General features: G+C 39.2%; 1 protein-coding gene across 4 annotated transcripts; it reads right to left on the reverse strand.

Annotated features, from left to right (window-relative positions):
* Positions 1-2,210: 2,210 nt before the first annotated feature.
* On the reverse strand, positions 2,211-19,582 carry FAM149A (family with sequence similarity 149 member A). 4 transcript variants are annotated; one of them, XM_071807591.1, is made up of 14 exons: positions 19,427-19,582; positions 16,876-16,986; positions 15,751-15,874; positions 14,165-14,307; positions 11,766-11,888; positions 11,436-11,612; positions 9,429-9,619; positions 7,823-7,977; positions 6,540-6,643; positions 6,150-6,377; positions 5,724-5,844; positions 4,978-5,106; positions 4,500-4,578; positions 2,211-3,623 (listed from the first exon to the last, which is right to left on the reverse strand). In XM_071807591.1, the coding sequence occupies exons 4-14, from the start codon at positions 14,248-14,250 to the stop codon at positions 3,550-3,552; spliced, it is 1,467 nt and encodes a 488-aa protein (XP_071663692.1). In that variant the 5' UTR covers positions 14,251-14,307; positions 15,751-15,874; positions 16,876-16,986; positions 19,427-19,582; the 3' UTR covers positions 2,211-3,549. The 4 variants fall into 4 exon arrangements, with proteins under 4 accessions (XP_071663692.1, XP_071663691.1, XP_065693453.2 ...); XM_071807590.1 differs by having other exon boundaries at positions 4,966-5,106; XM_065837381.2 differs by having other exon boundaries at positions 4,966-5,106; positions 9,429-9,622.
* Between the last annotated feature and the right edge of the window lie 942 nt (positions 19,583-20,524).

Below are 20,524 nucleotides of genomic sequence, written 5' to 3' on the forward strand. Positions count from 1 at the left end.
CCACCTCTAGGTATTTAAAGCTCCATAACAGCCACAAGAATCATTCTTACGTCCACTTCTTCAACCTTGATAAAGGATGAATGGAAAACACACCAAATACCTTGTCCATGTCTCTGCGAACCTCCCTCTGTGCCTCAGAATTACGTGCAAGTAAGTACAGGGCCCAATTCGTAGCAGCTGCTGTTGTATCATGTCCATAGAGGTCCAGATTTACAAAGACATTCACTTCAATACCAATCCTGTGCACAAGTAGGCTTCTTAAATACTTGGGTGTGCAAGTAGTATGGAAAGTGAGACTTATTAGTCCCATGACCATGAGAAAAACAAAGATCAAGAGTGTTGAACTCCACCCAACACGCTGGTTATCAGGATGTAAGATGATCCATGATTCTGTCAGGTGTCCGAAAACTGACCAAAAGAGAAAAGTGTTAAAACACATTTGGTAGCCAGCAAATATCCCTCCTCTTCCCTCTCCTCTGCCACCTGATAGTGTTCCATTGCTGCTCTAGTAAATAACAGATTTTTCCTTTCTTTTTAAGCTGCATAAGCAGATGCTTGTTTCTCTGCTCTTCCCTGCATTCAGAAATCCAGTGACTGAGCCCAATTGTTTTGCAGAGGTCAGCAATCTTCTCTCTTTTACAAAGTGCCAGATGATGAACGATTCTTCACTATGTGGTTTCCACTTCTGCCATTATAGAACCAAACTGGTGGGTATTTATATTTTCATTTAGTCCACAACATAAGAGCTAGGTTGACATGAAGTGCTACAAGATGGCAAGGGACACATTTTGCCATCTTACATTCTTGTCAATGTCTATATAGCACAGGAGGGAGCACTCACAAGAGCAGAAGTATATTTTGGACACATGTTGTGTATTGATAAGGATCATGGCTGAAAACATTGTGGCGAAACTAGTGCATCCAGCCACAGATGACACATTCAGTATAGGGTGGACCATGATCAACAACATGCTAACAACATCAACAACAAGCTAACGAGCCACAGACTGGAGGTGGCGGATGAGCTGGAGGGCACATTGCCCCATCTTCTGATATGCCCAGCCTGGCACACAAAGAGGAAAGGCTGAGACCCTTCAACATGGCCCGAGACTTGTCGATCTTTTGCAATCACCCCTTTCCCCTGGACTTCTGCATGGCACAAAGGGGAAAAGCTGAGACTCTTCAACATGGCCTGGGACTCGTTGAGACTTGTCAATCTTTTGCAACCACCCCTTACCCCCAGACTTTCCTCCACTCTGAGAGCTATAAAAAAGCTCACCAAAACCAGCACTGACAGGGAACCCAACACCCTCAGGACCTTCAGCCCACCGGCCTCGCCGCAGGAACTACATCAGACATCAGAGGACACTGCACTCCTGAACTACAAACCCCAGCATCCTCGCCACAGGACACCGAGGCCGTACATCAACATACAAGTCCTGTCATCCATGCTGCAGAGTCATAAGAGTGGCTGGATCGCTCACCTTTTTCTTCCTTCCTTTCTCTCTGCTCTTTCCTTCTTTCCTTTTTTTCTATATCCCTATTTCTTTGTCTCTCCTTCTGTGATGTATTAGCCTCTTTCTCTCTCTCTCTTTTATACCTTAGTTTTCCTACCCTTTTTACCACTCTCTCTCTTTTCCTTTTGAACATATAAGAGTAACATCATCTTAAGCTCTGCTGTTGGATTCTTGCTAAAATTTCTTCTCAGAGCTACTAATGGTTGCCAATACATTGCTTGTAGAAGGACTCTTGCTGTTAATGTATTGATGAGTTCTGTGATATCATAAAACACTTTTGCCAAGCCACTATTCACTGTAACTAGTATTCCAACATGTACTTTTAGTAAAACTCATAATTGAATTGCACCCCTGCAGTGATTGTCTGTCCTTCACTTCACATAACCATGCAGAATTAACCCAGAGTTAATTCAAACCTGGTCTCATCTGTTGAGTCAGGATGCACGTCGTGTTCAGAGTTAACTCATCCCTCATCCCATCTGTGGGGACGGGACAATATACTGCTGAAGAAGACTTAAATGTGAATTATTTTGAATGTTGTAACATCTTTGACCTGAGATTTCTGAAGAAACTGCATAAAATCCACCTGCAACTCCAAAGCAAAAGTGTTCTGCTTTCTCAAATACTGCACCATAATATCATTGGTGAGTAAACTTAGCATAGCCAAAGAAGAAAAATACTAAGCCAGGAAAGTAATTTAAAAATGCTTTAATTTACTCAAAATAATGCAGTTCTTGATGACCATTTACAAAAAAAAAAAAAACAGAAATCTGATTAACAGTACAGATATAAAATATACATTACAAATGCTTTGCCTTGGATTACGAATCCTTGAACATTCATAAAAAGTGAGAACTGGTATTAGTTCCCAAGTAGAAGAAACTGATTATATTCTTAAGTGCACAATTTGGGCAAATAAGTTTTTCTCCTCTTCCTTTTCCCCTTCAACAGCTCTTCAACCACATATACCTAAACTGCTGGCTCTCTGCTGGAAGAAGGAATCCCTGTCTGTGAATGCACACAGTGCTTATGGCCAGGGACCTGATCAGGGCTGTGATCTCTGGGCAGAACACAATCCCAGTCTCCTCTTTGATCCTCCTATTTGGCTCTACACGAAGAGGTACAAAATAATGCTTTCATTCATTAAGTACATATTTTCATGTTGAAACTTTGAAGGCTCAGGTATTTCAAGCTATGATTAATTTGTAAAATAACAGGCGATCTCAAGAAGTGGGAACAGTCTTATCAACTTGTCAGCATACAGGTTCAACTGCTCAGCATCTATAGACATGTTTGGCCTGACAGGAAAAACATTGCTTCCTGTAAACAAAGTTTATCCCAGCAGTTCCCATAGTTACTGAAGATTACGAAGACTTAAGTAGAGGCAATGAATGAATTCTATCTCAAAGAATTAAAGGAAAAAGAAAAAGTAGGGACAGACAATATTTATAAGAGAGCAACTGCAATAAGCAGACTGAAAAATGAAAAAAAAAAAATCTTAGAACAACAGTTAAAGAGGAGATACTACGAACTCCTGTTTAGAAGTATAAATTTTATATACAACTGATATTTGGATAGACTAGAAAAATCTTTAACACTGAAGAAACACAAAAAAATGGGAACTGGACTTCATGGTCTAAACATTTGCTTCTATAGGTAGAATAACAGTTCCCTAAGGAAAGGCAGAAAAAAAAGAGGAATGCCCAAGAAGAAAGTGCAGCAGCAGCAGCATCTGGACTCTGCAAACAGAGCAGATATCTCAACCATGTATTAAATTTTTCTCTAATTTTTAATCTAGCCTCTGGTCAGACAACTTTAAAAGAAAGCAATGCAGGCATCCTGAAGATTGCAAGGTTCAGCAGAAACCAGCATACTGCACATGTTCTTTGTTACACAAGATACTAACTGTCAAATTAGAATCATAGAATCATTCAGGTTAGAAAGGACCCTTAAGATCACAGAGCCCAACCGTAAATTTAGTGCTTCAGTCTTCCATTCAGTGCAGGGGGTTTCTGCTTCTTCCTAAGCTGGGTTAAGAAGCAATCTGAAATCTTTTCCTTGAAGTTGGAACATTTCTCTGCAAGGATCTGTAGTAATGCTGTGAGCCTAGAAAAGATAAAACCTTGTTCGTTAGTTGTGGTAGAATCTGGAAGACACTCCAAGATTATGTATTAATTGCTTCCATCAGCCTGCTCAGGGCAATGTTGGCTAACCCGCCCTTATTCTTACATCACCTTTTATATTTTAATGCCAATTATGTAATTATTTAAACTCAAGGAACTTCCAAACAAATAAAGGTTACGTACAAGCACTCAAATACTTCAAGAAATAGCAAGTCAGCTTTACTGTAACCATGGAACTAAATAAGCCATGTGGAGCTTATAAATGAAAGACACAGTTGAAAATCAATATTGATTTTTTTTTTTTTTAATTCAATAAAGCTCTAGACTTATGTTTAAATGCCCATTTTCCATATTATTTTTCCCCACATAAAAAGTTTACTGATTTGGTGAATTTATATGGGAACTAAAAATAAAATTTACATCATGACACAGTTCACAAACTTGTATTTGTGTTGCTACTCTAGCAGCTGCAGAACATCTAGTCTGTACACCACATACTCTTGCCATAATTTTAAACACGCTAAAGTCTAAAAATACCCACAAACAAAAACAAAAAAACAACCACCAAACCACAACCCACCACATACACACAAAAACACCACAACACATAACGAGGGAGAATCCTTTTCCTTCCATGTCATAGCAATGAAAGAAGCTTTGTAGGGTTCCTCAAAGTTAGGGCTATCTCAGACCAAGTGAGAAGAAACTTAAAAACCAAACTTAGAAGATCCAGCCAAACACAGCTGTTCTTCTTCCATGTTAAGCACAGCTCTTCCTGAGCACTTTACTTCTCAGTTGTACTGTGGGTTAATAGGTTTTGTTGGCCTTTTGCCTTCCAAGTGATTCTTGCTTTGCCTACCTGTTAAAAATGCTTGACCTGTTCCTCGGTGGTTAGCAAAATCCATGGGAGTCAGTGATGTCCTCTGAGGCGTGCCTGTCTGTAGAAAGGAAAGACATACTATAAGCCAGTATGGTAAGCTTATCTACTGAGATAGTTTGATTACAGATTTCACATTCTAGTCCAGCAGAATGAGTTCTACCAAGCTGCAAAAATCCAAGTAGTATCAAAACCGCACACTTCTAATGCATAGACACCCTCAAAGGAACTGCTTGATACATTAGACTTGAAAAAAATCCCTTCCTCATACATTAGTCCTACTTTTCAAGGTCCCTCACTCTCCCAAAGCCTTATAATATCCTCCTCTCTACAGGTGGCAGGAATCCCTCTACATCAGAAATCAGGAGAAAGCCAGTAAATAAGATTTTCTGTAGACCAACAGCGGGCATGAATGGACGCTTCTTCACTTTTCCATGTCTCTACTTACATTGTAACATACCCTGAATGTATGAGTTGTGTTGGGCCTTGAAAACTGATCAATAATAACAGTTCTTTCTCTGAGGGGCCGTTGCTCTGTACTGCCAGCCACTGCACTTGAGACTCTGCTATGAGCATATTGTCCTCGATGCTGAGAGAATTAAAAGAAGCATTATGAGAATGCAGCAATCGAATTGGTTTAAAAAACAAAAAAACCAAAACAAACAACAATTAAAAAAAACCAAACACAACACCACACACAAAAAAAAAACAAACCACACACCAAACTTTTTCTGTTGCCATACAAAAAACACACAGAAGGAGAAAAGAAAAAATATGTTTTCACTAACCAAAAGCACCAATTTAAGGTAATTTAAGATTACTCATGTTTTTCAGACAGATTTCAGAATGCATTAATTAGTGAATAAAACAATGAAAAGAGCTATTTAAACCCAGAAGCATGTAAGTGCAAGGTCACTATCTGGTTGGTTGTTTTTCTCTTTGTGTTTTTTAAAACAGATTTTTCTGTTGTCAGAGAAAAGTCTGACATGAAAGTCACCAAGATCTGTTTGTGACCTGAGTTTTTAAACAGGATTCTCTTGCATTCTAAAGGTAGCCCAATGTAACACACATCAGCATGTTAGGACCACGTATTAAATACAAACCAATACAAACTGCAAAATGGCTCGTTTCAACCACTGACACAGAGCAATTTATTTCCAAACAGCTTGAAGTTCTTCACTAGTACAAAAAATGAACACAACTTACAGAGCTCTGTTGCTGTCGAGGTGCTGAAAGATATTGTTCAACAGCCTTTGAGTTTATTGGTGGCAACTTGTTCTGGGTTCTAGATGCACGAGCAGAAGATAAACGATCCGAGCTGGCACCCCTACAGAATTTTAAGAGTTCCTCTTTTAGGAAAAATTAAAGACTTCTTCTCTGAAATAATATGACATTATTGAGCAGTACATTTCTTTATAGAGCTCAGCTACAGAAAGTAACAGCACCTAATGTAACAACAGAAAAATAAAATAAATGCCTCTCCTCAAAAAACGTAGTTCTGCTTGCTTTTTCTCTCCAAATTCTAGTATCAATAATAAATCTTGGGTTAGTTCTCAGATATTTTGCAAAAACCTTCACTGGTGAAATTTCAGCAAAGTTGAGGAAAGCAAAGAATAAAATGAAGAAACTCACAATTTAGTCTCCCTAAGGATTTCACCATCGTACATATTAGGAGCTTTTGAGGACAGTTGGTCAGAAGTGAGAGAAGGCAACCTACAATGGCTTGGTAGCTTCCTAGAAGATGCCAGCAGTACCCGAGATGATGAAAGAACACTGTTATCAGCAATTCTCCCCAACCTAGTGTGCAGTGAATTTGGAGCACTGGAGGCAATGCTATGCTGTTTGTCTTCTTGCTCATTCCTAGGGAAAAAAGGAAGGAGAATGAGATAGGGAATAAGGATTTAAAAAAAAAAAAAAAGTAAAAAGGATGCCTTTTCATAATTTTTATCATTGCGAGACATCTTTTATATAATATGAATTATGCTGCACTTGCATTTTGAAAATATCAATGTTGACACCTACTGCATTTTTTCTGCTGTGGCAATATGCCTCTGTTGGAGTGGCTTTGCTTGAATTGTCATCACACCATTCAAATCACTACAGAAGTTGCTGGAGAAACGGTGAACCTAGTAAAAACAACAAATACGCATTAACCTTTACTCTTTTAGAAGGAAGACCTCGAGAAGCCCATAGTTAGGAGATATTTTACTTGCTTCTCAGAAAAGTTTCTGTTAGGTTAGTTCAGTAGAATTCCCAGTAGTAGATGGGATATGTTGTTTTGTTTATTTTAAACAGATTCTTACAAACAGACCTTGAGTAATTTAGTTACTCAATTTGCATTATAAGTTTCAGTGGAAGATGGAGTTTGATTCTCTCAAGTTTCCATGTTCCCACAGCACAGTCCAGCCCAAGGACACAGAGTCTGGGTGTTACTTATTTAAGCATTTTACTTCATCTGACAACTGGGACCACTACAGAGGCAAGTGTGCCAGCAGGGAGCACCAAGACTGCTGTGCTCTCTTCCCTGTTTCTTACCTACCTAGCAAGCATGGGAAAAGAACAGACAAAGCAGAACAAAGCTGTTTGAACTGAATAGAGAGATGGGGTAGGAAAAACAAAACAAAGACACCAAAACACACAAAACACAGAAGTAGTGGCTGGCAAAGAAAAAAAAAAAAAACAAACATGCAAAACAGGAGGTGGGGACAGACAGAGAAGGCATCAAGTGGGACAAAAAAGGGCATTTTATCAATACAAACACAAGCTTCCACAAAGACAGTAAAGGTCTCATGCCAGTGCATGGGTGGACGTACAGCTGAGTCCCCTTTTGCAAGAGGCAAAGGACATGAAAATGAGAGTCTGAAAGTCACAGGGTTGTGAGTAAAGCACTTTAAGTTGCAACTTCACATCCCTACAGTCCAGAGAAGCGCCTCATTTGTTTTCTTAATTTTAACAAGAGAAAATGAGTGGGCCACAACAAAAGCAGCATTATTTTCTAAGGATTAAATACAGTCTAACAAGTGGGTTTTTTTTGTAAACCAACTTCAGCAATATCTTAGTGGTAAATGGCACCTTTAAGAACCACCAAAAAACAAATGATAGTAAACAAGAAATGCACATTTAATGAACCTTCATTTTAAATGCGATTACTTAAGTATATCTAATTGCTTTTAAAAAAAAAAAAAAGAAAAACCAAAAAAATTTTAAAAAGGAAGAAAAACAAAAAAAACCCTTTTCTAGTTTCAACCAGGACTGTCTGAAGTTAACAGAAAAACAAACACCATTTGACAGAAAGTTATTTTTACCTGCGAGGAAACAGAATGAGACCCAAAAGATACACTTCGTGCTTCAGAACCTCTGGAAAGAGGAACAATCCCAGCATCTGCCTTAATACGAATGACTGGTAAATGTGGCAGCTTTGCTGTAACAGCTTTCAGTTTCTCAACCTGTTTGTCATCCTCTGCACAATAGGAAAAAAAAAAGTTCAGGAAATAACTTGCTTTTTGTACATTTACCAGGCATCTTTTGAGATTCAAAAAATATTACACAGCATAGTAAATAAAGACTTTCATATAGTTTTAAGGTTACATGGCATTTAAAAATCTACCATAAATTATGGTTTTCTGAAAGCATTTCCCATTTGTTTCTGCTTTCTCTGACACTGATGAACAAGGCAGTCTATACAAGTTAAGGTGGAGGGGGTGTAAACAAATCCTGCTAAGACTTTCTGAATGTTACCTGAAATTTCCCAGAGTTTCTTTTGAAGCAGGGGAAAGAAAACAAACAAACAAAAAACAACAACAAAACAACAAATGGAAAAAACCCACCCCACGCACAGATGAAGAGAAAAAAAGAGTCTGTTGGCTCTATCCTTGGCTGACAGCAGCTACACACTGTTTCATTTTGGGTATATACTACAATCTTATGTCTATCAGAAACACAAATTCTTTTGCATTCCTAGTCAAAATACTTTGGTTAACTATCTGTCATAAGCTGATGACCTTCACAAAGATAAAAGAGTGTGCCTATCACAAAACTGCTAAGCTATCCTCCCTAAACTATAATGTTGACCACCTGTGCTGTGAAAAAAGCCCTATTTCATTAACACCTGATGTGTTAAGTTCTGATGCTGCAAGTATTTTGAGAAATTTTGCCATTTCTTACTTTGTTGTAGACTTATATTTGAGGTTGGCTGTACCTTAAATTTTGGTAGTTTCTAAAACTGGACCCCAAGTATTCTTCTGTTACTGTCCTTTCAAAATACATTAAAAGAACAACTGAAATTTCCCTCTGCCTCCAAAGAAAATACATGCATACTAAAGAGAATTTCACTTCTAGTTAATTTTCCCAGCTTTTCCTTTTGCTCACTGTAGTCTGTCAGAATACCAAAATATAAAATAAAACTGCAGGCATCACCATTTCTTCATCCTATATTAAACTCATGAACTCCTGCACTGTCAGCAAGGCTCTTTATCTCACTTTAACGATTTGACTGCCTAAGGGTTGTTTTAATTAACAAAGCTCAGACAATGAGAACTAGGAGACTCTGATGCCTAGGTTGCAGATTCAGATCACGTCAGTGATCCCCTGCTAACAGCATCAATTTTTTGCATCCCAAGCCAGTGAATAATATTTTTTTAAAATGCTCTCCTGCAATTAAGTTCTTCCTTTCTTACTTTTTTTTTTTCTCCCTGAAAAATAATAGGAATGTTCCTAGTTTAGGTGCAGGGGGTTGTATGTGCGCATGGCAAGGCATTACATATCTGGATATCTACTACCATGGCTATCTTTAAAATGACCAGATTTCCCAAGGTACAAAGAAAAAAAAAAAATAGGCAAAAAACCAAACACACACGCACAAACCTTTCCTAAGTTAGATTCAATAAATACCATATCAAAAATACCAAATACCTGTGATATTAGTTTCCCAATTTTTTTTAATCAGTTCCTCCAATACTCCAATTACATTGCTCCAGATACAATCAAATACTTCAGAGGCCACAGCATCTTTGATACAGGCATTGGGAGAAACAGGGGGAATGCCACGCTTACTCCTCTTCTCAGCGAGATGCCTCTTCTTTTGTTCCCAACTCTCATCATCACTACTAAAGGAAGCAAATTCAAATTAATTCCCACGGCTTTTGATTTTTTTTTTCCCTTCTAACACGTCAAATAAATAGAAACATACATATGGAAGAAAAGTAAGATGTAGATCACAAAAAAATTCAAATTGGAACACATGGAGTACCTATGGGAACAGAACCTATCGAATACATATAATCATTTTTTTTTCTTCTGCTTACTGGTAAAAAGTTAAATGTCCAGTCAGGGCATTCTACCAGAAGGATCTGCAGCTCTAGAAGGAAAAACTTTATACAAGACACTTAGTCATTTGAGACTAAATCCTATGCTTTGCTTTTTACTGTAACATAAATATTTTCTGTTGCATTTGGCAGGACGACTATCACACAGAACATTTCTTTTAAATCATGTCCTGTTTACCTGCATACATCTGCAAAACTTCACCACTGATCAAAGACAACTTTAAAGGATTTCTGCAGCCTGACAAGAATAGCAGTCTTATGCTCACCTCCTTCTCTTCCACTGCTGTGTGGACAGTTACTTTTCCCTGCCCCCCCATCCTCCCTTCCTAACTAGGGAAGCACAGTGTGGCAACATTTCCTAATTTGGAATTCTAAAACACTTGTTAAAAAGAAAGATTTAACCCCTCACTCTTCTTTTCTTTTTTTTTTTTTCTAATGTCAGGATATTTCCGTCTAAGGAAACAAAATTTTTTTAAGATTTCAAGCATGATCCCAAATTCTTACTGGTTTCTACTATCTCCCCTTTCTCTTCTTTCACTTCTTCCTCAAAGCGAACTGCAAACTTCTTAACTGTAACTGAGACTTGGTTGAATGGTATAACTCACAAAACAACCAATGTTTTTTCATATCAAGCTTTGTAACTCCTAATGTTTCACTTATCAAGAGTAAGATATTTCAGAATCAAATCCTGAGAAGGAAATAAGAAACAACATATCAAGGAGGCACAAAGGGGAGCACCTTCAGTTAAGTCCTCCAAAATGAAGTTTGCTTACTTAGCAAAATAAAATGATAATTCACTCCTAAAAGGATTCTTAATCCTGAAATCCTTTCTCAAATGGCAGGCACCTAGGCCCCCTCTTTCAAAAACAGGACTGAAAGGGTCTACCTGGGTCTCAGTCAGGTTTCTCAGTTTTTCAGAACAACCCTGCCTTTTTCCTGTAAGGACATCGAGCTTTAGCACAAAAAGTCATGCTTTGTGACCTACAAAACTTTCCCCCTTGTAGAGGTCTTTTAGCAAACACCACATTATGGTCTTTATTCTACTTAGTTGCCCAGTTGCTGAAACATTCAACTGGACCATGGGAAACCTAGGTTGCATTTTCTGGAAGACCACTGCATTACTGCTGTTACTCATGAGAGTGCAGGTTGTATCCTGCACCTCTCGTCACAAAGCTGCTATACACCACAGAAAAAGTATTTAAGATTTATTAGGACAGCCAGTGAGCGCACATACAGTGTAATGGTCCTGAACAACCTTGTTGCCAAGGCACTCACCTGGGAAGAAGGGATTCCTTCATCCCACTCCCTGTCTCAAAATTAAATATTCTATTGAATGTCCATGCATAAAACACCTCAAAACAACTAGTGGTTAAGACACATTCCTCTGACATGGGAGATGTGAGTTCTGAACCACTAGAAAGACAACATACCCAATCTTCCACATGCCCAGTGAGCACTCTGACCACTGTGCTACTGAATACAGGGACAGAAGAAACTCTATTTTACAGAAAAGAAAAACAGTCTGTGCACACTGACTGGGCTCACTGATATTTTTTCATTATTTTCTTCAAAAATACACATATCTGTTATTTACAGCTCCTTGTTGTCAAAGGCAAGATATTCTTCTATTTTTCCATCCACATCATAGATTTCTTCTTCCAGGAATGAATACGTGGATAAGCCAGGGGCAGAAATCCTAGGGGAACTTGAATCTAGTGATTTATGCATTGGAGATGCTGTTGGGATCAGCTTAGAGCCTGAAATGCAGAGCCTGAAAAAAACAAACAGAATGAGAACTAAATATTCAAAGAAAGAAGAAAGTGCATATTTAATTATACTGAAATGATTCAGTAACAGAAAAGTAATATTTGCACATATTTCTGAAGAGGAAGACCAAAAAGAAAGCTTAAAAAATATAACGTACTCTTTTATATTACTAGTACATTCATGGAGGCCAGGTAAGCACTTAGTATCCACAGAATCACTTCTGCTCTGAAAATGCTGAAAGCCTTCATCCTTTGGCAACAGGAGCTGCTTCCCTAGAACCCTGAAGAAAAAGGAGAGAGTGAGCGAGATCTTAGATGGAAATCTACTCTGTATGCAAATATCAAGAATATAAATACCTGCAAACAGTAGGTGATGCAAAAGCACACGTTACATTTGCTTTGAAAATGCAATTTATGGAGGGGCCAGGGCCTTGCGTAATGCATTAACATTGCCTGGTATGTAAGTCATTAAAGCCAATTTATGTAAGATGAGATTCTAGCTTATAATTTTTAGGAGCAAACGGTCAAACTCGTTAGATTATTCTAAAGGCAGGTAAACACACTTCCTTTCCTATCAAAACTCAGTAAGAATGTTTAAAAATGGATGCAGAAGACAAATATCATCTGCTATGACTTCACTTATCCAGCCCCAGTATCTATCAATGTGAGCAGAAGTCCTAAGTCAAAATGTTTAAAAGAATAGTTGAGACGAGAATTAAAGTTCAGAAAAATGCACAAAATCCAACATGCATAACGCTCAGAGGCAGAGAGAAGAGGTAAAATCAACTTTATTTAAATGCACACAAAATTACTCAATAAAATAATTGCAAAGCACAGTACAGGTAAATAATAATCACTAACTGAACTGTGTTTCACAGGCATTCACAAGGAATCTTGAATTTGTCCATTGTGGCTGTAATGCAAGCAGCAACATTCACATTCACCTCAACACATTTTCTTGAGACTACCTTTCACAAAACAGCACTTCATGCCACATGAAACTCTAAGCAACAGCCTTTCTTACTTTTATTCTGTAAGCCAAGAAAAAAAATCTCTTTAAATAGATCTGATCTTTCTCTTATTGATGACAGTTCTCAAGTGTATTTATTCCCACATGCCGATCTAAGTATTCGTATATTGACATAGCTGGTTTACAAATTAAAAAGGACAGTGAGCTCTTTGAAGCACAACTCTCAGAAATAAATCTCTTATCCCAGAAGCTATTATTTTGAGTAACTAGTCAATACAAACTGAGTTTCAAGGTTTAAGCTTAATAATGAAAATAGCTTTTATTTTTTTTCTTTCTAAACCACAGGATGTAGCACATCCCTTTGTGCCAAATGACACCACGCTCCCAGATTTCGTCACTTCATTTTCAACCTCCTGGGCTTGGTTGGTATTGTCAGCACTAGATTTGAATTAAAAAAAAAAAAAAAAATCATAAGTACAGGGAATCACTTACTTTAAAAAAGAAAAAATCCAGCTAGTGAAAGTATTCTGAAAATATAGTGAAATGATTTAATATTTTGAATGAATTACACAGCACAAAAACCTGCCTCCATTTTATGTATGTTCTATTAACTGTTGTAGGATTTTAAAAGGGCAAAGTATGGTTTAATGTTAATGAAAATCATCTCATTTATTCAATAATTCTCTCTTGTTCCAGAGAAAGCACGACAAGCATTGTTAGTTGATTTTATCTTATATTTACTACTAACAAGCCTGTGCAAATTATCTAAAAGCACTAAAAGCATACCACAGTTATTGACAGTGTTCATTTTAACGGTGTTACCAAACAACTGACTAGAAAATAAGACACATGTGGATCTATGTTCAGAATAGCTTATTAGAGTCCCTGCATCTCACTAAGAATGACATGCCATCATTCACGAAGGCAGGACAGCACAGTGCAGTGCAATGCCAACTACTGTCCCCTTCCTTATAAGAAGCAGTTATCAGGCTGGCTAGATGTTTCGCACATCTATGCAAAACAATTCTGATTAATCATGCATGCATCCTCCTATCTGTTCACCTAGTTATTGCCATATTAGTATCCCACATCATTTTACATTGGTGTACACAGCCTATGAAGACTGTGCAATGTATGTGAAGCATGTGGTTGCCTTCTTTTTTTTATTGATTTTCCTAAAAAGAAACAACAGAGTTAACACCAAATTTCTTGGAATTTCACAGTATGGCTTCACTTGCAGTAAAACAAACAAACAAAAGAAAAAAACACCAACTATTTCTTAAAAGCTGTATTCTTTATTTAGAAGAAGTCATTATGAAAACGGCACATTATTATATTGTCAATACATTCTGCCAAAATATCTTCGTCTCCACTCATCGTATTAAGCAAAATAAAAAGCATTAGCTGCTAGTACAGCACCACCCAGACTTACTGCACAACTACGGCATAACTCACTCCTGGGGATCCAGATTTGAATGGAAGTGTTAGTGATACCACGTATCAAGAGCACTTCACACAAGGGTACCTCAAAAAATCAAATTAGAGTGATAACTGGTTAAAACTAGTACCAGCAAGACATTTCCTTACCTTAGATGAGGAAATTGTTCAACCCAGTCTGCACATTCTGCCTGCAGGCTCTGAGTTTGAGGGGTCACTTTTCCTTCAAACAGCATTTCATCAATCTCCCAAAATAACTGGCGCACTCTCTGTGTGTTGGCTTCATCAAATTCCTATATATTATAAAAATAATAGTCATTAGCAAATATGCATATACATTTATAACAAAACCCATAATATTTAAAGAACAGGACAACTTGGATAGATTAGGCTGATGATCTCAGAATGGATCTTCAAACAACCTTCTTTGGAGATGCAAATTTTACGCTGCAGTGCAAAATCAAAAACCCAGGTAGCTGGCCTCAGCAGGGTGATTTAGCAAAAAGGAACTAGCTGCCTAGGACCAGTCGAGAGACAACACCAGTTATAAAGTGTCTGGACTCCTGGCTCCACCCCTGCTCCAACATGGAGCGAAGCACACACGCTGCACCTCTGGGACTCACAGCACAAAAGTCCCCTGCTTTTTTTGAGCAGCATTTTTCGTTCTTGAGTAAAATGGCTAAGGCGGCAAAGAGGCACCTTTCCTTCAGCATGACAAGCTGGTGGTTAGGAAACAGCTGTCGGTGTGAGAAATGGCCTTCCATATCTCTCCACTGAAGGTACAACCCAGAGCTACCAGAAACAGGCAAGTGCAGGAACATGGTAGCAGGGAAGAGCCTGACTTCATCCAGTGGTGTGGAAACAAGCACATGGCTGAGGGTTTCTCGGCTGGGGCACCGTTCATAGTGACATTTGGCCACTTATATTAGATACCGAAACACAGAAAAAATTAACAGTACTCAAAGCTCAGATCATATCTGTTCACTTCCAGCCAAGTGCCCCAACCACTTCAGGCTGTGAAAGGAATCTCACTGAAAAGGAACAGGAAAATAACCAGGTTTTTCCAAGATCCAGGGTCAGGCTTTCTCCTGGAGAGCTGGAAATAACAGATAGGGTCAGTACCCTGAAGATGAGGATATTATGCAAAAGGTATGGTAGAACTACCATCATGGGTGGCTTTTTTTAAATGAAAGTGGCAGTGACCACAATGCTTTTGGATTTATTCAACGCTGCCAGCCTGCAGCAGGTGTCCCTCCAAGGTCAGCCTTCATAACATCTGCATCATCTACAAAACAGAACTGAGCTAAGGTAAGAGCTAAACATTTACTCAGACTGGGACATTTACATGCATGCTCATGAATGTACTTTATGGTTCAAAACACTGAGAATAGTTCAATTTAGACACTGCCTGCATCATGCAGTATTTGAAAACACGTATTTTATCACTCTCTTGGACTCAGAAACTTAAGCCTACCCTATTTGGTAAACAGGTTTGTTTTCCTCAGATTTATTCTTTTCATATTTTTATTTCATTTTTTTTGTTACACATCAGTTGCACCAACTTGCAAACAGAACTATTTTTTAAATATTTAGTTAATATACCTAATCATTAGGTTATAATGAATGAAGTGGTTAACTTCCCCTACAGAACATACGCTGCATGTGCATTTTATGTAAAAATTAATCTATTTTACAATATTTAGATAAAATGTACGATAAAAGTTCCTGTGACATACATCATCCCTCCAGGAGTCAACTGAACTTCTCTCAGTAGACAAACCAGTAGTATAGCTGTTTATTCCAGACCAAGAATTATTCAACTCTGTTGGTGTTGTATGACCACTAGATGAAAGCGTTTCACTGTGAAGACAAAATTAAGAACAGAATGGTGTTCTGTATAAACATTTTTTAAAATAATGCAACTGATCACATAAATGGACAGTGATACATATTCCTGTCAGATGCAAGATTTTCAGAACATGCTGTTACAGTCTGTGTGAAGAGCTGCAAGTGTATGTTTTTAGGTAGAGCACAATGAGTGCATGCTACTTTTTGTACTATTTATTGACTTATAAGGCAATTGTTTTTATGGCATTACACTTCTATATGTATGTATGTGTGTCATTGCAACTGTAAGGGCACTCTAGAATATGCATATATATTCAAATACATATCCACACCTATATACACACAGACGTACCAAGCATTTTCACCTAAAATAATTTTGTTTTCTCCAGTTCAGCTAATGGACACATCAAAACCATACACTGAAGATAAAATAATCCTTCTTTAAGTCTATTAGAAGCTATCACAAGAAAATTATGCAAAACTGAGCACAACATCTCCACAAATGTTTTAAATAGCAATGAGTTACATATCCGTACACAATGTCTTTTATGCTGTTAGACTTGGTGCACTTTAAACCTTCCAGCTCTCAGAAAGCTTTAGCTGGTCCCTGCCAGCTACCACTCACCCTGGGATGCAGTGAAAGCAGGGACAGTCAAGTGGGCAGGCCAGGCAAATCCTAACCAGCACCAATTGGAATGGAACTTCTTGAAAATTAACATAGCTGCAACGCTAGTGAGCATTATTTGCATTTAACCACAAAGTCTGACTTCCCTTTCAGACTCAATCACTGCCCTTCACTATACTTTAAAAATACAGAAATCCATACAACAAACCAGGAGTAAAGTTCAAACCCTCTAAACATTGGGTTAGTTTCATTTATATCCTGCATTATATCCTGAAATAGTTGTCATCCATGAAAATTACCAGAAGCATGAAAATAAATACCAATCTTGAAATACCTACTTAAGCCAAAAGCTCATTAATGCAGTACTATTTCAGAAATAAATGCATACCAAGTATAATTGTTGATGGCTTCCTGCACGTTTCTCTCAAAAAGTACTGGAAGAGACTCTCCACTTTTTCCTGAGAGACACTGATTTGTAGAACCTCTGGACAGTCCCCTCCTGATAACACAGAAACACATCATTTCGTAATATTAAATAAGGTTAACTCACACCTCCACTTGAGAAGAAAAAAAAACAAAAGCAACTCTGTTGAATTTTCCAATCCTATCCACTAACACAAACATTTGCTTGAAACAAACTACCTTGTTTCAACATAGTTTTTATTTGCAGAAGCATTTTTCAGATAAATGTGCATTTAAGTTGAGACTTATTTTACTCCAGAGGCATTCTCATTCAATTTTGCACTTTGAAATTTGCATGAAGTCCACAAATGCAGCAGCACTTCACTATTGGAGGAGCAGAGCAAAGACACAGACCACTAATTGTCCACACAGTAGTTATGTGTTTCTGTTCAATCATTAACATAGAGCCCATTTTCTCAGACATGTCTCCACATAAAAAGAAGTTGCAGACATGGTGCCAAACAAACAGTGGCCTCTACTAAAACCATGAACTCTCAATTTGGTTGCTTTAACTGAACAGAGATATTAGTACATCAAGAATCACGGGCATATTCTCAACACATTTACAGGCCACAAAGCATTCGTTCCTTCAGCACCAAAGACTCCTTAACACTGTATCAAAAACCAGGCCACAAACTTTCCAGCACATGAGATGCTAGAACTTTTTTTTTTAGTTCTCCAAATACCTGAACACATGCTCAAACTTTAAAGCCATGTCTTACAAACCACGTGGATGAATATTAAAACAGAGTAAAGCAGAAGAATGCCTGCACTTTTACTGCTAGCCTTAAGATAATACCTTTTAATGATGGAAGAATTATTGTTGGTTTGGTTTTTTTTTAAACTGAAACTGTTTATAACCATGTATTTTCATAATCTCACTAAATTCTGTCATTAATATGTTAAACCCAGCCCTTCAGAATATATTCAAATGTGTCAAAGTGTTCCTCAGAAACACCTTTAGTGCAATAGGTTATTTAATCTGTGGAAGTTCCTGTTTTCCTCTCATAAAATCCTCAGGTCATAACCATGAATAATATCAAAGTACATTTGTCAATTATTAACTGTAAGGAAACAGCTGAGAATTCAAGCATTTCCTGGATTTCTTTAGCTAAGAACTGTAGATTGGCCTTGCAACAGTTAGGATTCAGATATGTCTTGCCCTTACACAGATTACAAAAACGAACATGTAAAGCCTAACTCCCCACTCAAACAGACCACATCACGCGTGCTACTCCTATGCCTTGGCTAAAAAGTCACCAAACCCACAATTTTAAACTTCTCATCAAAAACTGAATGAATTCTCATTCAATTTGCCTTGAATGGCAAATTCTTGGAGTCTGGGACAACAGCACTGGAAAGCATCTTTGTGTGTTTGCCCTAAACTTCCTCCCTCTTCCCTAGGCACCTGCTTTTGGCCACTGTCAGAACCAAGAGGTCCTGTGAAATAAGACAGTCCTTCATTTTGTCATGACACCAAGACCTATCTTCCAAGCAACAGCAGTGAGCTCACAGTCCGTCTTCTACATGGAAAATCAGTTCCTTCTGTTCATGTGCATGCCTCTCTGCCATTCCATTTGCCCTGTTAGTGCTCAGGCAATCTTATAACATCTTTGGTATTTTTTTCATAGCTGTCCTTTGCCTTTGGTATTGTTACACAGCTTAATGTCACCACTTCTCACTTCACTGCTCACCCCTTTACCTGGTCAACTTGCTTGAACTGCTCGAGACAGAACTCTATGAGTCACCACTGGAGGAAGAAACCATTTACTGCTACCCTCTGTTTCCCATTGCAGTGATTTCCCTGTGCAAGAAACCTTTGCTTTTAGATTCCAGCTGTTCCATTGACTTGACAGACTTCTGGCAATCTGAGCTGACTACACCAATTGCATCCCCTGTATCTATAAGGTTTTCCAATTTCTTAGAAAACTCCAGATAGGGGGTTTTTTTGGTGGCTTTGAGGGAAACCTGAACCTATAAACATGAGAAAATCTGAAATACCACCAATAAAATTTCACACTGTCTGTGCAACAGACCATATCCATCATACTTAATGGTGTGAGACGTAGCAAAAAAGACTTTGTGCCACATCATTCCACTGCATGCCGTGGTCTGACTCTTCCTTGCTTTTCGGACCACATGCCCTTAGAAGATGAGCCAGAAAACGACTGCGATAAAACAAAACGGAAGGAAAATCCCCTCCTAGCACATCTTCCCAGCGCTGGCAAGCGAACGCCAGGGACTGCAGCAGCCAGCTCCCGGCTGCTCTCCAGCCCTAACCGAAGTCTCTGCAATCGCAAGCACAAAATTGATGACGGTACAAAATAATAACGCTGTCTGCCTACTCCCGCCAGCGCTTCAGCCGCCCGGGAGGGTTTAGCAGGCCGGCCCCGGCCACCCCCGGGCCGCACGCTGCAGCCCCTCACAACCAGATATGAACCGGGGTGCAGCCCCCCGGCCCTGCCGCCCGCACTCACCCCACGACGAGGAGCTCCCGGCCGCCGCAGCTGCCGCCTGCCGGGCCGGCGCCCCGCGCATAGGAGGGCGGCGTGAAGGGGCGGGAGCGGCGCGGCCGGAGCCCCCGGGCGGCCCGTGGCCCGGGCCCGGGCCGCTGCAGGGTGGCGAGGAGGAGGTGGCCCCGCTGCGCCGGCTCCGCAGCGCCCGCCCCGCAGCGCCGCGCCTCGATCCCCCCGCCCCGCAGCGCCGCGCCTCGATCCCCCCGCCCCGCAGCGCCGCGCCTCGATCCCCCCGCCCCGCGGGTGGGCAGCGCCGGGGTGGTTCCGCAGTGGGTCTCCCCGCCACGCCCCAGGGCAAACGCTGGGCTCCCGGCCCAAACGGGTGCCCGCGAAATAAAGCGGCCCTACATCCGCAGCCTGAATGGGAGAGCTGCGCATCTCTCTGGCCTCTCGCCTCCGAACACGCAGCCCAAAAAGGCTCAATTTAGGGCCTTTCTGCCCAGAGGGGTTCTCCATTGCCTTTATAGATGTGTTGTGCTCTACAACTGAATAAGACTTTTCCATGTTAATTGAGTTTGCCTCTGAACTATCCCTGTGCAAATCATTGATCTCGTGGAGCACAGGTGACAGGGCAGAGTCTAGGCTGTCAACTGCAGATTTATACTAGACATACATTTTCCATAAGCAAAAAGAAAATAAGTATTCTTACTGGGAAAGAATAAGAAGGGCAACATTAAAATGCTGAAAATTAAGACTGAAAAAGTATGGCATATGAAACCTCTCATTACAGGAAAACAAACAGCAGCATTTGTATGATATTTCAAGTTTCACAACCAAACAAAATACAAAGAACTTTTGCCAAACACAGCTTTAAAAATATATATATATTTTTTTTTTCTGATCCAGTAAAATATTATGAAAGATTTTACTTTCAGGTTGTAACAACTCTCCTTGTCCTTAGCAATCATTCTTCTGTAAGAGTAGGTTTGTCAAAACCTCCAACACACACATTAAAAAACATAGTTCTTTGTCAAGCTACATGTATCCAACAAGCAGATGAAGATCTAAAATAGCCAAGTTATGTTCGGGTTTAGAAAACGCAGTTTTAACTTTAAATCA

This window comes from Patagioenas fasciata, chromosome 4 (assembly GCF_037038585.1).
Source record: "Patagioenas fasciata isolate bPatFas1 chromosome 4, bPatFas1.hap1, whole genome shotgun sequence".
NCBI classification, from domain to species: domain Eukaryota; kingdom Metazoa; phylum Chordata; class Aves; order Columbiformes; family Columbidae; genus Patagioenas; species Patagioenas fasciata.